The sequence below is a fragment of the Hordeum vulgare genome, chromosome 4H (assembly GCF_904849725.1).
Source record: "Hordeum vulgare subsp. vulgare chromosome 4H, MorexV3_pseudomolecules_assembly, whole genome shotgun sequence".
Taxonomy (NCBI): Eukaryota; Viridiplantae; Streptophyta; class Magnoliopsida; order Poales; family Poaceae; genus Hordeum; species Hordeum vulgare.
This window is the reverse complement of record NC_058521.1, coordinates 526,573,941-526,591,445: the sequence shown is the minus strand read 5'-3', so window position 1 is coordinate 526,591,445 and position 17,505 is coordinate 526,573,941. Positions and strand designations below refer to the sequence as shown.

At 44.9% G+C, this 17,505-nt stretch overlaps 1 protein-coding gene and 1 long non-coding RNA gene across 2 annotated transcripts; both read right to left on the bottom strand.

Annotated features, from left to right (window-relative positions):
• Nucleotides 1-3,286: 3,286 nt before the first annotated feature.
• On the bottom strand, nucleotides 3,287-3,746 carry LOC123446770. Its single transcript, XR_006631438.1, has 3 exons — nucleotides 3,666-3,746; nucleotides 3,452-3,544; nucleotides 3,287-3,368 (listed from the first exon to the last, which is right to left on the bottom strand). It is a non-coding gene; the product is annotated as an uncharacterized LOC123446770 (long non-coding RNA).
• A 10,700-nt stretch (nucleotides 3,747-14,446) lies between these two features.
• LOC123448433 (putative cyclin-dependent kinase F-2) lies at nucleotides 14,447-15,607 on the bottom strand. Its single transcript, XM_045125308.1, has one exon. The coding sequence runs from the start codon at nucleotides 15,605-15,607 to the stop codon at nucleotides 14,447-14,449; it is 1,161 nt and encodes a 386-aa protein (XP_044981243.1).
• Between the last annotated feature and the right edge of the window lie 1,898 nt (nucleotides 15,608-17,505).

Below are 17,505 nucleotides of genomic sequence, written 5' to 3'. Positions count from 1 at the left end.
CTATCTTTGTGACCGATAAGGATTATGAATTCTATGTCGACCCTGAGTTAATCACTATGGTCGAATCTGATCCTTTTCACTGTTATGAGTCTGAAACGGTTGTAGCCCATCTTACCAAACTGCATGATATAGCCACCCTATTCACTAGTGAGGAAAAGATCCGCCACTACTATATGCTCAAGTTGTTTCCTTTCTCGCTAAAGGATGATGCTAAGACTTGGTTCGCTTCTCTTGCTCCTGGATGTGTGCGTAGCCCCCAAGATATGGTCTACTACTTCTGTGAAAAATATTTCCCTGCCCATAAGAAGCAAGCTGCCTTGCAGGAAATATATAACTTTGCTCAAGCTGAAGAAGAGAGTCTCCCACAAGCTTGGGGAGGCTCATCCAGCTACTGAATGCTTTGCCTGATCACCCTCTTGAGAAGAACGAAATACTTGATATCTTCTATAATGGACTTACCTATGCTTCCAAAGACCACCTAGATAGTTGTGCTGGTTGTGTTTTTAGGGAATGAACTATAGAACAAGCTGAGATTCTACTGAATAACATCTTGTGCAATGAGAACGCTTGGACTATTCCCGAACCACCTCCTAAGCCAACTCCGAAGAAAAGAGGTATTCTATTCCTCAGTCCTGAAGATATGCAAGAAGCCAAGAAACCTATGCAAGAGAAAGGCATTAAATCTGAAGATGTCAAAAATCTACCACCTATCTAAGAGATCTATGGTCTCAATAACCCGATACAGGTAGTAGAAGTAAATTCTCTGTGTAGGTTTGATGAGAGTGATATTCCTTTTGATAAACCTGCTAGCTTATGCATGGACGAATTTGATAACTTCGTTGCCAAACAACAGAGTTTCAATGATTATGTTAGCAGACAATTGGAAAAGAATGCTCGTATACTTAGTCATTTAAGTGCTTGTGTGGACAGAAATGTCAATGATGTTAAACTTCTGAGTAAACATGCCTCTATGGTTACTACTCAGGTAGAACAAGTACTTAAAGCTCAGAATGACTTGCTCAATGAGTTGAATGACAATTCTGTCAAAGTCGTTACTAGAGGCGGTAGAATGACCCAGGAACCTTTGTATCCTGAGGGTCATCCGAAGAGAATTGAACAAGATTCTCAAGGAGTTAGCACTGATGCACCTAGTCATCCTAGAAAGAAGAAGAAAGATGACATGAACCTGCAAGCTAGCAACCCTGTTGCTGCTACACCTGAGAGTCCAAACGATGCCTCTGTCTCTGATGCTGAAACACAATCCGGTGATGAACATGAGCCTAATGATAATATCAATAGTGATGTTCATGAAGATGCTCAACCTAGCAATGATAAGGATGTGGAGATTGAACCTAGTGTTGATCTTGATAACCCACAGTCTAAGAATAGAAGATACGATAAGAATGACTTCACTGCTAGGAAGCATGGTAAAGAAAGGGAACCATGGGTTCAGAAACCCATGCCCTTTCCTCCCAAACCATCCAAGAAAAAGGATGATGAGGATTTTGAGTGATTCGTTGAAATGATCAGACCTGTCTTCACTACTAGGAAAAGGCCTGCTAGTGGCGCACCTGTTTTGGCTACTAATGGCGCACTATAGGTGCGCCACTAGCATCACGCCATTAGAATTTTTTACTAATGGTGCACCACAGGTGCGCCATTAGTATCTGGTATACTAATGGAGCACCAGGCAGTGCGCCATTAGTATAGCTCATGGTGCGCCATTAGTATGCCTCCCAGGTGCGCCATTAGTATGCCTCCTAGCTGCGCCATTAGTATGCCTCCCAGGTGCGCCATTAGTATGCCTCCAAGGTGCGCCATTAGTATGCCTCCCAGGTGTGCCATTAGTATGCCTCCCAGGTGTGTCATTAGTATAGCTCATGGTGCACCACAGGTTATACTACCAGCTCTAAAAATATTCAATTATTATCCTCACACCCACAAGAAGGTTCAAGATAAACACATATTACACCACAATGAAAATATGTTTACAAACATGCACATACATTGAACGCAAGTTGACAAACAAATTAACCTAGAGGAAGCATAGTTTTGACCATCTTAACAATCATCTAGAACACACAAGTCACAAAAAGATAAGGACTATTGGTTACTATGAGAGACTTCAGATGGTACAGAACACACAAGTTTGTATCTACATGCACAAAGTACAAGCTCCAAAACACTTGAAACACCAAATGGTCTACAAGACAATAAGGTCCATGATTATAGGTTGGTTGGTCCATAAACGCTAGAGAGTCATCATGTCCATGTGCATCAATAGGTTGAGTACGTGAAAACATTTTGCACAAATTTGTCAAGAAAGTGGAACCAGATCAAGTTGTTAAAATCTCATATGTGTATTAAAAATATTTCTAGTACCATATGAAACCTATCACTTGTCTTTTATCTCATATGGTTCTGGTGATAGGTTATGTCTTTTATCCACATATGGAACAACTTCAGTACCACAAGCCTACGCTCGGTAAAGGAACAAATGCTCGAAAGGAAAAAACGTGAATATTATGTAGGTATAATATTCTATGCAACTAATCCTCATTCACTTTTAGGACTATACAACGAACTATTCACTCTGGCTTTGACTCGCCACAACAGCAAGTAACAAATTTATTTCTGAAAACGTAACAGTAGTTCTGCCTTTGATATAGCATGCTGCCGAGGGAACAGGAAAGCATAGCTCTTCTCGTAAATCAGAATCCATAACCTGTATTTTTTTTAAAGTTAGTAAGGCCATATTGATTCCTGAGTAAGAAATAGCAGACGATGATGAGCAGATTGTCTCCATATACGTGAACCGCACATCAGGTTCACAACAAGAGTGCACTTAGGCACCCTTATGTCGACGACAACAGCGTCAGAGGTGATGAAAGTTTTTGCCACCGATGCAGCATGCTCCAAGCAACACCTCACCACCTGTTTGCGCAAAACTCAGTTAATTTTTGTTTGAGCTTGATGCTTATGCACAGAAAGGAGGGTAAAGAAACTAGTTGGTTGTGAATAAGGAGGGACATAGAATCCCTCTTCGAAACGTCTTATCAAACTGGTCACCCCAAAGTTTATGGGTTTCATGCCATACAATTAGATATTTATTAGGAAAAGCACCAGATTGCCATTTTCTGACAAAACATAAGGGACTCTAGGATTTTTAGGTACATTGTCTTACTTGAGAAAAGGGTACGTACCATGACATCCTCATATGAGAGTATCGGTTATATGACGTGGTCAAAGAGAACATTGCTTCCGCAATCACATACCTTGGTTTGATCAATAATACCAGCAGCCATCAAATCCTCGTACTTTCCAGTAGCGGCATTGTAACCATACCTGGAGTTGTCAATGGCAAGGACCTGGATGAAGACAAGTTCAAATTAGTTACACGTAAGTTGTTGAATATCAAATGCATACTTGAGAACAAATTTGAGTTCCGAACCTTCTCAATAACTACGCTGCCATTAACGCCAGCATTTTCTGCAATCAGTTTGAGTGGATAACTCAAGGACTTCCTTACAATTTCAGCCCCAACCTTGAAAATACGAAGAGGGGATTAGCTTGTTGCGATGGAAGAAAAAAACACCTTGAACTAATGACATGATTCTAAACCCTGACATTTTGCGGATGAGGATGTCATTCGCCTTGTTTCATACCCTCTGTTCATCATTCTCAAGGGTTTGTTTAATTGCATCAACTTTTGATGCAAGCCTTACAAGGGTACATCGACCACCGACAATGATACCTTCCTCAACAGCCGCCTGTCCACAACGAAAGTAGTTAAATATCACATGAATGAGTACATACAGATTATGTTGTACTAGAAGTAAAATCAGCACAGTTCGAAAAAGCGCAGTTGTACAGTGCACTAGAAGGTCAGCTGAATCCACACAGGTACACAATCCCAAAAATCAACTGGAATTGAACCGGGAAAAAACATTTACCTTTGTTGCATTCAGCGCGTCTTCGACCCTCAGTTTCTTTTCCTTTAGCTCGGTTTCAGTCTGTGCTCCTACCTACAAACCAAGAGTATTATGTTATATCTATTATATTCTGCTAATAATGCAACCTAAAAAGTGCACTACTGGGTGTATTTCTGGAATTGTTGCCTAGTACATCAATAGATATCTTAGTGTGGTACATCGGATGTACCTGAATGATAGCAACACCATCATATAATTTGGCTATCCTCTCTTTTAGCTTTTCTCTTTCATATTCATGTTCCGTAGCCTGAAAAAAGTTGTTTCTCCTTCTCGTGGCATATCGTCCTCCAGCTTGACCAGATTCAACGCTGATCTTGCCGCCCTCCTACCTGAACCACCATCCAGCGATGTCCTTTTTGCTGATCCAAACAGTTTCGGTCTCAAGCCATCAATGTCGGAATAATCAGCAGCCTCCTGCTTGACGTCTTCAAGTAGTAGACCAGCTTTGGGCCGCCTAGGTATGCTGCTTCCATCATGCAACACCCTTGCTTCTGAGAATCTGGAGACTGAGGTCCCCAACATTGGGGAGTCATTTGAAGAAGATAGTCTCTTTCTGAGTAAACCACAAAGGGAAAACAACAAAATCAGCTAGTGTAGCAACTAGTCCCAGTAGAAATACTGAAGTGGCAGGTTCTCACATTTTACACAAGTAATAAATCAAGTGTACAATGTGCATTCATGTCCACAAGCTGACATAGCTACAGACAAATGGACCTCCATTGCATTTGCACGTCGCAGAATATCAAATGCCCGGCTAAACAAGGGATGTAGTATGAAGGTTGCTGAGCCATCCTACTGAACTGACAACTGGAACCAAGTAAACTACCCTGACCAACAGGAGAAATCGATGTGCAACGCAAATGCATAATGGCCTTTCATCATGCTACTCCTCGCACGGACTCCCCGCGAAAGCACGACACGTGATGTCGAAACTCGGTGTTTTTGCTTGCATCAAGCTCATAGGAGGATTACATGGCCCGTAACTACGTTGAAGTGCATAGTTGACGGAGTATTCTAAAGCGGCGCAAGATTAAAGGCCGTACAAGCACTAGCTCACTATGGCAGCCACATACCAGAGAAAAACATGGGTAATGTTGGGATATTGTCACAGATGAATTGCATCACATTGCAGGATTACTTCATCCATGGGCGTGAACGGCTTTGGTTCACGGGGTGTTTTCAGGTGGAGCAAGACAAATCCCATAGCAGCACCAGGCAGCCGCAAAGTAGGGAGAACAGAGGTAAATATTTGGATCTTTGTCAGGGACAAGTCCTCCCTCTCTTGTCTTTGAAGTAGAGCAAACTCGGCACGAGACACAGACTCCATGACACGTTTTTCTATCGAAATTCCTTGATAATGGTGTTGTTCCTTGCATTCAGCAAGAATATCACCGTGGTTTTCTGCATGCAACTCAGCAACAACTCCACCAAACTAGCAGGTATGGAGAGAGAGAGAGGGTGAGAGAAGATACCTCGACACCGTACTTGATGGCGATGCCGGCGAGCATGTCCATCCGGGACACATGGTGCTGGAGGAATCCCTCCTGGCCATGGACGGGCGAGCAGCAGGACGGCGGGGAGGAGGGCGGTGTCCGGTCCGGTGACAGCATGAGCGCGCCGCCCAAGCCCAGTCCTCCGCGGGTCCCTCCGTAGAACTCGTTGGACAGCGGGTGTGAGATCCCCATACCAACCAACTAACCAACCAGGAAAAGAAACACCCGCTTGTCGTCGGCGTCCCCAAATCAAATAGCGCAAGGCACGCAGATCCCTCCCGTCCCGGCGGTCGGGAGGAGGTGCTCAGGCCTTGGATGGGAAATGCGGAGGGGAAGGGTAGGTTGTGAGGGTGGTTGGGTGGGTGGCCTTTGCTTGTGGGAAATGCGGAGGGGGAGGAAGAAGAGGAGCCAAGCAAAAGCAAAGCCTCCTCCGCTCCGCTTTGCTCTTCCCCGGCGCCTTAATCAACCAAGGTCGGCGGGGAGTTAGGGCGAGGGCGAGGCCAGGACCCCCTGACTGCGGAGGGAGGGTATGGTGGCTGCGGGTCCGGAGGAGGGGCTGGACGTCACGGCGATGGGGGCGGCTGCGGAGGGGGAGGTGGAGTCGGCGCCGGGGAAGAAGTAGAAATACCGATGCGGAATCGATCGAGAACTAGGGCGGGTGCCTACCTTGGTCGCGGGATTCGACAGATTGGACGAGGGTTTGCAAAACTACTAATGGCGCACCACCAGCTGGTGCGCCATTAGTAGTTTTGCAAAAAAGTAAAATTATAGTAGTGGCGCACTAGGTGAGTGGTGCGCCATTACTAGTTAAACTAGTAATGGTGCACTCTGCCCCGGTGCGCCATTAGTATTTTTGGAAAAAAAGTTCGTTAGTAGTGGCACACCGTGTGTGTGGTGCGCCATTAGTGTCCATCACACTAATGGCGCACCTGCACATGGTGCGCCACTGCTATATAGTAGTGGCGCAGCACTTGTCTGGTGCGCCATTAGTGTTTATATTATCTATAGCCCTTTTCCTAGTAGTGCTTTCTGCAAATGCGTTTGACAGATATGCTCAAGATGTCTCTGTATGCTAAGTACATGAAAGATATTGTGACTAATAAGAGGAGGATACCTGAGGTTGAGATTTCCATCATGCTTGCTAATTATACCTTCAAGGGTGGAACTCCTAAGAAACTAGGTGATCCCGGTGTGCCCACTATACCTTGCTCCATTAAAGGTAACTACGCTAGAACTGCGTTATGCGATCTTGGAGCCGGTGTTAGTGTTATGCCTCTCTCTCTTTATCATAGACTTGAACTGGATAAGTTGACACCCACTGAAATCTCTCTGCAAATGGCCGACAAATCAAATGCTTTCCCTATCGGCATTTGTGAGGATGTGGCTGTTGTGGTTGCTAACACCACTATCTTAACAGACTTTGTTATCTTGGATATTCCTGAGGACGATGCCATGGCTGTCATCCTCGGAAGACCCTTTTTAAACACTGCAGGGGCTGTTATAGATTGCAACAAAGGCAATGTCACTTTCCATGTCAACAGTAATGAGCATACGGTGCACTTTCCAAAGAAACAATATCGAGTACATTGCATCAATGCTATCGAAAAAACTTCATCGATTCTTATTGGGAGCTTTGAATGCCCTATTCCTCGTGTCAAGATGAAGTATGATTTGCTTGTTGGGGAGATACACATCCCCATTGAGGTGACCTAGTGACTGTTCAAAAATTCTCCGTCTTGTTTTGCGATTCGAAAAAGGTTTGTCGAGGAGACTTGATGAACCTCATTGACAGATTTTCTTTCAATGACCATGAGATGGATGAATCGAGGAGTCACAAACCTTTGTTCCAAGCTTTCACTTTAGGTTGCTTAGAAGAAAAATAATAGATTTAGTTTAGTTTTCCCTGTTTTCTGTTTTAGCGTCCCGTAGAAAAGTACCCCAAAAATAAAAGTTCTCCGAACATCCTGAAAATCAAGTATGATTTTTTCTGGATTTTTTGAAAAATACTGGGACAAAGAGTCTGTCTGGGGGCCACACCAGTGGGCCACAAGCCCTAGGGGGGCGGGCACCCCCCCTAGCCGCGCCACCCAGGCTTATGGGGCTCACAGGCACCCCCTCCACTACTTCTTGCTCTTATCTCCTTCTCCTACCTCCGGAAAAAATCGTTTCACAGCTCAAACCCGTGTTCTTGCTCCTCTTGCTGGGATTTTCGATCTCTTTGCTCAAATCACCATTCTCCGAACTGTTTTGGTGAAATTACTCCTTGGAAAGTGACTCCTCCATTGGTCCAATTAGTTTTTGCTCTAGTGCCTTATACTCCACGTATTTGTGCTGCCTTGGTGACCATGTTCTTGAGCTTTGCATGCTGATTTTAGATGGTCCCAAGTAGTTTTGATGCATAATATGGCCTCTAGGCACTTGTTGGAGTAGTTGCTACGAGTTTAGTTGAGCCTTGTTCATTTTTCCTTTGGGTCACTGAAAATTTCAGAAAAGGAAGATGTTCAGGAGAAACTTTCATGGTGGTTCCTCAAGCAAGAAAGGTCCCCATCTTGCAATTCGGGAGCCTCATCCTTACCAACCAAGGGACGCGCAGGTACAACCATGTGAATGGCCTTATGATGAATTTATGATTGAGGCAGGTTTCAAAGACGAGTTTGATGCACTTGTTCACAACTTCAGACTCGAAGAATTCATCTTCGATAAATGTGAACAATATGTTGCTCTCACTGCCTCTTTTGTTCGTATATTCAAATTTTCAGCTGGCCGTGAGACATCGGTACTGTTTGATCTCTATGATAAATCTTATACCATGGATTTAGAGGATTTCAGTAGAATTTGCAATATACCTATTTGGGGTAGCCTCATTGATCCTCCTAAATCTTCGGTTAGATATTTTTTCTTTGGTATTACTGTTGGAGAAACTAGAGACATTACGCAAGCTACCATGGGGAGTATTCATTTTCCTGCCTTGCATTTCTTTGCCCTCTTCATAGGCAGATGCATTAATGGCAAGATTGAGCATTGTCACCTCTACGCACCCGACCTTAGTATCCTTAAGAGCGCAGTGGCAGGTGACAAAAGCTTCAACATGGGAGCTATTATAGCAAGGAGGCTGAATAAGAATGCTATTGAAGGGGATTTCTTTGGCGGGATCTATGCAACTCGCATAGCAAATTTTCTTGGAGTACCCATCCGCGAAGGAGATCATCCGCTCCATACAGCTTTCCTCGATCGCGTCGCTTTGACACGCTACCAGTTCCTTGAGAGGGATGATGGATCCCTCCTATACCATTTGATATTTAACCGACAACGTGTTTTCCATATTACCCTTCCTACTCCTGCTCTCTTTGACTTTCAGGTAAAACGGAGATATTACATAACCAGAGGAGAGGCAGAGGAGTATGAGAGGGAGGCAAAGGATGCTCGTCTCCGTGAGGCAGCTATTCAGGCAGAGGCTGTAGCGCTCCCGTATAACCCCGATTATGATGTTGGATTTCGCCAGGACCATCCTTGGGAGTAGACCAAGTTAGGCCAAAAGCCTAAGCTTGGGGGAGTACGTGTTCTCACCGACTTTACATTCTTGCTTATGCTTTCACTTTGTTAGCCGGTGTTCACACTTTGCCACTGTATCATCCATGCTAGTTCATTTTCCTTTTCTCATTTTCTTTTCGTGTGTGTCTAGTTCGAGAAAACCCAAAAATATTTTCTTTTTCTTCTTTTGCTTGTTGGGAGCTTTCCCGTGTAGATAGTTTTCTTTTTCTTTGGGTCAAGGTAGAAGATATTGGTTACAATGTTTAGTGGCTCTTGCATGCATACCTGTTTAGCTTTCATAGAGCCATATTACTTTGTCTTCTCCTTTGTGTTTGCCTGCAGATTCCAGCTTTAGTCCAATGCACGAGCACGCTTATTATTGTTCATATCGTTCTGTCGTGCAAGTGAAAGGCAATAATGACGATATATGATGAAGTGACTGAGCCTGGAAAAGCTGGTACGAACTCGATCTATTTTGTTTTTGTAAATATGACTAGCTCATCATGCCTGATTCAGCTTTGTTGTGAGAGAAACATGTTTGCAATGTCAACTTAGAGATCATAGTTGCTTATGCCATGCTTACTTAGCTAGGGGCTTATAATGGTTTGTCTTGGATGCCCACATGAATGTTGAGATGACTATGATGTAGTATGATAGGATGGTATCCTCCTTTGAATGATTCAAGTGGCTTGACTTGGCGCATGTTCACGCATGTAGTTGAAACAAAATCAACATAGCCTCTATGATATTCATGTTCATGGTGATTTATGTCCTACTCATGCTTGCACTAAATGTTAGTTAATCTCAATGCATTTTGATGACTCTTGTCGCTCTCTAGTTGGTCGCTTCCCAGTCTTTTGCTAGCCTTCACTTGTACTAAGCGGGAATACTGCTTGTGCATCCACTTCCATAAACCCAAAGTTGTGCCATATGAGTCCACCATACCTACCTATGTGCGGTATCTACCTGTCGTTCCAAGTAAATTTGCATGTGCCACTCTCTAAACCTTCAAGAAATAATCTATTTTGCATGCCCGAACCGCTCATGTGTTGACAGGGGGCTATTGGTATCTTCCATGCTAGGCGTGTTATCCTCGATATGTGTTTATTCACTATCATTCACGAGAAAGGGGCCGGTAATTGGAATTCCCAGTTCCATGCTCAAATCGAAAAGATAATTGCAAACAAAACTCCCCCAGGATTGATGTTGGTATGGACGATACCTGAGGATTCGGCTAGCCGTGGAGCGTGATTGATTGGTGGTGGGGGAGTCAAAACTTTACTTTTCTGTTTGGGAACCGCCTATAGCATGTGTAGCGTGGAAGATGTTGAGAACTCCTAGTCATTGTGTTGACAATGAAAGCATGCCACCCAAAATTATTATCTCTGTTTTAAAACCTTGAGCTCTGGCACCTCTGCAAATCAATGCTTCCCTCTGCGAAGGGCATGTCTATTTATGTTCCTATTGAGTCATCCTCCTCTTACAAAAGCACCAATTAGAGAGCACCTCTGTCATTTTTATGCTTTGCTTTTAACTGTGTTGAGTGTGACTGGATCTTCATTGCCTTGAATTACAATGTTTAGTCAGCTCTTGGTCTTTTAAGGTGCTCTGCATTTATGTTTTGCGGTCTCAGAAAGAGCTAGCGAGATACCATCTATTCGTACCGCTTCATGTTGATTATACCATTGAAGTGTTGACGTTTCAGACTTATTATTATTTGCTCGCTAGTTGATTATGCCATTGATATGAGTTTACCGTGAGACCTAGATGTCATTTGCTTATGTGGTTTACTTGTGATCTTGCTGAAATTCTGGTTATGAGTTAGACATAGTTGCAACAACAAGATCAAACAGAGTTCGTCAAAGTTTTTCTTTTGTCTCTCTCAGTTTGTCAACTGAGTTGCTTGAGGACAAGCAAGGCTTTAAGCTTGGGGGAGTTGATACGTCTTCATCGTATCTACTTTTCCGAACTCTTTTGCCCTTGTTTTGGACTCTAATTTGCATGATTTGAATGGAACTAACCCGGACTGACGTTATTTTTCAGCAGAATTGCCATGGTGTTGTTTTTTGTGCACAAATAAAAGTTCACGGAATGTCCTGAAAATTTACGAATATTTTTTCTGGAATAAAAGAAAAATACCCGCGCAAAGATCCAACGGAGGAGGTGGACCAGTGGGCTACAAGCCCACAGGTCGCAACCACCCCTGGCCACGTCGTGAGGGCTTGTGGGGCCCACGTGGCTCCACTGCCCCCAAACTCAGCTCTATATCTTCCGTCTCGCCCGGACAAAAATCAGAGAGAATGTTTCATCGCAATTTGCAATACGGAGGCACCGCCACCTCCCGTTCTTCATCTGGAGGGCAGATCTGGAGTCCATTTCGGGCTCCGGAGAGGGGAAATCGTCACCATCGTCATCATCAACCTTCCTCCATCGACAATTCCATGATGCTCTTCATCGTTCGTGAGTAATCTCATCGTAGGCTTGCTGGACGATGATGAGTTGGATGAGATCTATCATGTAATGGAGTTAGTTCTTGACGGGGATTGATCCCTAGTATCCACTATGTTCTAGATTGATGTTGATACTACTTGGCTATGCTTAATGCTTGTCACTAGGGCCCGAGTGCCATGATTTCAGATCTGAACCTATTATGTTGTCGCCAATATATGTGTGTTTTAGACCCTATCTTGCAAGTTGTAGTCACCTACTATGTGTTATGACCCGGCAACCCCGGAGTGACAATAGCCGGAACCACTCCCGGAGATGACCATAGTACGAGGAGTTCATGTATTCACCGCGTGTTAATGCTTTGGTCCGATTCTTTATTAAAAGGAGAACCTTAATATCCCGTAGTTTCCACTAGGACCCCGCTGCCACGGGAGGGATGGACAATAGATGTCATGCAAGTTTTTTTCCCTAAGCATGTATGACTACATACGGAATACATGCCTACATTAGATTGACGAACGGGAGCTAGTTACTTTTCTCTTCATGTTATAGTTGTTACATGATGAATCACATCCGTCATACTCATCCATCACCGATCCACTGCCTACGAGTCTTTTACTACTGGTCCTTGCTATGTTACTTTGCCTAGGCTTGTCCCTTGCTACAAAAGGGATTGGGCCACTTTGCTACTACTGTTGCTACTGCTCTTACTCTGTTGTTGCTGCTACTGTTGTTCCTTGCTATTCCGCTGTTACTTGTTGCAAGATTCTTTTCCGACACTGTTGTCGGGGAAGAATAGTTACTCGCCTACGTGCAACCTTCTGGCGCCATTGATACAACAGTTAGGAATAGTCTGCCGTCAACAGATCTGTTTCTGACACCGTTGCTATCATACTACTTTGCTACTGATACTTTGCTTGCAGACACTAATCTTTCAGGTGTGGTTGAATTTGGCAAACTCAGCTGCTAATACTTGAGAATATTCTTTGGCTTCTTCTTTGGCGAACCAACAAATTTGGGTTGTATACTCTACCCTCGAAAACTGCTGCGATCCCATACGCTTGTGGGTCATCACCACCACGCTTCCTTACGCGTAGGAGGGTCCACCGCAAGACCTGGCAGCATAGCTACCCCCTAGGTACCCCGTCCCATCTAACTCTGACACAGATGACTTGCGAATCTAGCACTTTGACTTACGCCGGACGGGGTTTTACCGATGGACCTTTTCACCGGGTTGTCATAGCCTAGCTCATAGCTACACCCCCGAACACGGTCCCGGCCCAAGATTCCCTCCGTGTTGGGCCGACGTGGCCGTTTCTCCCTCCGTGACACGGCGGCACCACCGCCCGCGAGGGGGGCACACCCTCGCAGCCGCGTGCCGGGTGATTTCGCGTACCACCACGCTTCCACATGTGTTGGAGGGCCCACCACAAGACCTGGCGTGTTTGCTACACCCCACGTACCCCGTCCCGTCTAACCAGATTCCCTCCGTGTGGACCGTTTCCCCCTCCGTATCACGGCGGGAGCGACGTCCGTGAGGGGGGCAATTGATATATAATTGAGCTATGTTTTTTGTTCAGATATGGCACATTTAAGTTAATCAAATTAGTTTTGAGAGAAAGAACAATAAATAAAAAAGAGAAAACAAGTAGAACGGGAAAAATAACACCATGCCGACGACGCTCACGTGGATCGATGATGTGGCTCGTATGCCGACGGCATAGCTGCGGGCCAGGACAGGTGGTCGGTGCGCCCTGGATCGGTGACGTTGCATGCGTATGTATGTCGATGGCCAGTCGTCCAGCCATCGACGTAGACTCGACGGTGTTAGCCTCCCGGCACAAAAGGGGTCACCGGGCCCACAGCTATGTCGACAGCTCGTGTATGCCCACGACAACTGTAGGCATACTCTCAACTAGGCCGACAACCTTTCTATGCCGACGGTGGTCGTAGGCATAGATGCGGATAGCCCGACGGTATGGGTACGCCGACGGCCAGGCGGAGGCTGTCGGCATAGCTCTGAAGGTGCCGACTGCTGCCGTCGGCGTAGATACAGCCGTCAGCAACTATGGTTTTTCTGGTAGTGTTTCTTAATTCTTTTTGGCAATATTAATATAAACATATATTTTGTTTGGAAAATACAGGTCAGAGATACACTATAGAAATGTATCAATGCCCAATGTTATGTGTTATGGAATGAAGAGGATAAATAGAAGTAAAGATATGTACATGGTATAAAAATAAATACTTAACATATTTGATGCATTGATGATGCTGCACAACAACTCTGCTAGATTAACAAAAGAACATATACACAAGGGCAATGGTGAAGATATATACACTGTATTGAACATGACCGATTTACGGCTTATGCTCGACATTATCTCCAAGCAATTGGAATACATACACAGCTAGATGGACAAGGACGACAAGTCCTTTCCAAATGAACAATACATAAGGTTTCAAAACGTCAGAAGAAAGACAATCACCAAAGTACGTGGAGCTCCGCATGCTATGGTTTGCACCTTACGCGAAGCACACATGCTAGCAACCATCTACTCCCTCCGTTCCAAAATATAAGACCTTTTAGAGATTCCACTAGAAGACTACATACGAAGCAAAATGAGTGAATCTATACTCTAAAATATGTCTATGTACATTCGTATTTACTCCCTCCGTTTCTAAATATAAGTCTTTTTAGACATTTCAATAGGAAACTACATCCGGGTGTATATAGACATATTTTAATGTGTAGGTTCACTCATTTTATTACGTATGTAATCCCCTGATGAAATGTCTAAAAAGACTTATATTTAGGAACGGAGGGAGTAGTTCATAGTGCAATCTCTAAAAGGTCTTCTATTAGGAACGGAGGGAGTAGCTAGCTACACTGCTGCATGGCTTGTTCCAAACCGCAAGTCGTATTTTGAGCACGTTTTTCATGTCCGGTGTTGGTGTCGCCGGTGGGATGGCCTTGGTCCGCTACAGGTTCTTTTTGGTTCCTGACGTCGCAGGCAGGATGACCTTGATCCGCCCCAGGTTCTTCTTGGGTGTTGCCGCAGCGAACTTGATCCGCAACACAGTCTTCTTCTCTAGTGTCCCCGTCTGAACGATCTTCATCTGCAGAACGTTCCTTCTTGGCGGCAGCTCTGGCACGTTGTCGTCGGTGTGGAGCTTGGGCGCGAACCACGGGAGTTGGAGCGCGGCGGCCGTCGTCAGCCGCTTAGCTGGGTTGCACTCGAGAAGCCCTTTCAAGACTTGGAACCCGTCCTGGGACAAGGTCTCCCTGGGGAGCAGGTTTCCCAGCGTGTTGTGCTGCGCCTGCGGCACCTTGGCCGCGATGACCTCCGGCCAAGGTAACCCGAGAACGCGGAAGATAGCCGAGAGCTGGGCAATCCTGTCTTCCTTTTTGTCGGCTTTGAACAACATGTTTCCGGTTAGCATCTCGGCCATGACGCATCCCAGCGACCACGTGTCGACGCCCTCATCATAGTCCGGCTTCCCCAGGAGGATCTCGGGCGTTATGTAGGGCTTGGTTCCAGCAAATTGGTACGGCAACTTGGCGGTCTCCAAGGACATGGCCAGCCCGAGGTCGCAGATCTTGAGGATCTTTCCTCCTTGGCCGACGAGGATGTTGTGCGGCTTGATGTCGCGGTGGACGATCCGGTGCATGTGCATCTTGTTGGCGCCGGTGAGGAGCTGCCATATGTAGGCTTTCACGATGGCCTCCGGGAGCGGCGGCCTCTCGGACAGGAAGGCGTGGAGGTTGGGCCCGACGTAGTCCATGGCGAGGCAGAGCTTGTGGGTGGCCGGGTCGCGGAAGAGTCCATGGGAGCCGACGAGGTAAGGGTTGGGGCTGCAGGCCTCGAGGAAGCCAGCCTCCTTCTCGATCTCTCTGTTGGCGACGGCAGGATCGTCGGTGGAGCGGATGACCTTGATCGTGACGGTCTTGCCGGTGACGCGGTGCCGCGCCTTGAGGACGGCGCGGAAGCTGCCCTCGCCGAGGCAGGGCGTGTCCTCGAACTCGAAGGCCGTCGTGGTGCCGATGCGGACGCGCCTCCTCTTGCACAAGGTTGCTTCTGGTTCTTGATGCGTCATGTGGCCGGCGTCGAGGACGGCAGCTGGTCGCTTGCCGGCCGCCATCGTGATCGATGATCGGAGGTGGAAGCAGACGATCGATCGAGGAAGAGGGAGCTAGGGTTGAGCTCTAGCTAGACAAACATTTCTCTGTCTGGAACATGCGTACGTATATAACGCATGAGAGCTCGTTTTCGACTAGGCTACGTATTGGGTATTCACCGCCACCATGCATGCATAACTTGTTTCCTTCTGCGCGCGGATCCGAAGCCCACCCGGATTCCATTCCATCTTGTACCAGCCATGCATATATGCGTCTTCATTAAGGAAAGCCCGACAGATGGGGCTAGCTATGCTATCCCGATTGTGATTGTAATCGGAGTAAATCGACCAGAAAATAGTTTTGAAAGTTACCTACCGATAACGCATCCGCAGTTTGTTTGTGCGTTAAGATCTGTGCGGCCGCCATCTAATTTATTCTTACTTTTCTACTATACAAAAGCTATACGTGACTAAATATATCTGAAGAATCCCGTCTAAACACACAGAGTACTACCTTTTGTCAGTGTAATAGGGATCCATAGTATTACCTTTTGTTTGACAAGAATGTTCGATTTCACTAGTAAAAAAAATGATCTTTAGCCCCGATTCGTTTGGCTATTAGTCCCGTTTCAGGAACCGGGACTAATGCTAGGCCCGGTTCTGCCTCGAACCGGGGCTAATGGCCCTCCACGTGCCGGGGTTGGAAGCGAGGGGGAGGGAGTACCTTTAGTCGTGGTTCTAGTTATGAACCGGGACTAAAGGATCCGTTTGTTTATTTTGTTTGGTTGACCCGAAAAGGTAGGATTTTTTTAAAAATCAACTTTTATTTTTGATTTTTTTATTTGTTTTATTCCAATTTTCAGATCTTTGATTTATTTGACAATTTAATCTCTAATCCCATCCTTACTGCTCTAGCGTGGATCACTCATTCCGAATCGTCTAACTTCTCGGCCGGTCACCCATCCTCTCACTGCTTCAGCCCGAGCACACTTAACTTTCTTGTTCTATCGTTCCTAGTTGCCAAGTCTGCACTTGTTGTTTTCCTCACAATAGTAAGCTATCAATCCTAAACAACCTCGGGTCTTGATGTCATGTCACATGATTTAATTTTTTGAATTTAGAAAATTATTAAAATAAACTATCTAGATAATAATAATAGTGAATTTCAATGAAAACAACTAATATTTTAAAATAATTTTTTCCCTTATTTTTCTGGAAAAAACTTTTTTTTGAAATAACTTTTTTTACATTTGGAATTTTGAGCATCTAAGAAAACTTCACCGGGCAAGCCCGGGTGAAATCGAGTCCCAATTTTTCTCTAGTTTTTTTATATATAAAACTTTTTTTACGTCGTATGCAAAAGTTATGGCCGTTTTACATTTTTTTAATTTTTTGCAAAAAATTCCAAAATTCATATCTCAAAATTTCTATACCAACTAGACACTAAAATGTAACTACATCTCAAAGGATTTTATTTTTTGAAGATTTTATCATTTTTGTTTATTTTCTACAAAACTAAAAAAGACGGTCCACCGGGGGGGGGGGGGGGGTGGTAGAGTTTGAAAATTTCAGAATCCCCCTTTAGCCAAGAGTCCAATCATACCCGTCGACTAAATCTGCTAGCACCGTCCCCGTCAGAGTCACAACTAAGGTTAACCAAGCCAGAGTTAACGCTTTCTAACTTTATTTGTTATGTTGAGCTAAATGACCCTGAAATTGAAAAGCACTATAATGAACTCTGAAAATGTTGAAACTTGGCATGATATCATCATTTCATCCACATAGCTTGTGCTAAAAAGTTGAGAGGGTAACGGCAAAAACTGAATGCACTTTGTGTACAAACTGAACCATCTCCTTCGAAGTATTTCAAGGTTTCACACGAAAACCCATCTGCTACAAAGGCATTTTATTTTTTTACTTAT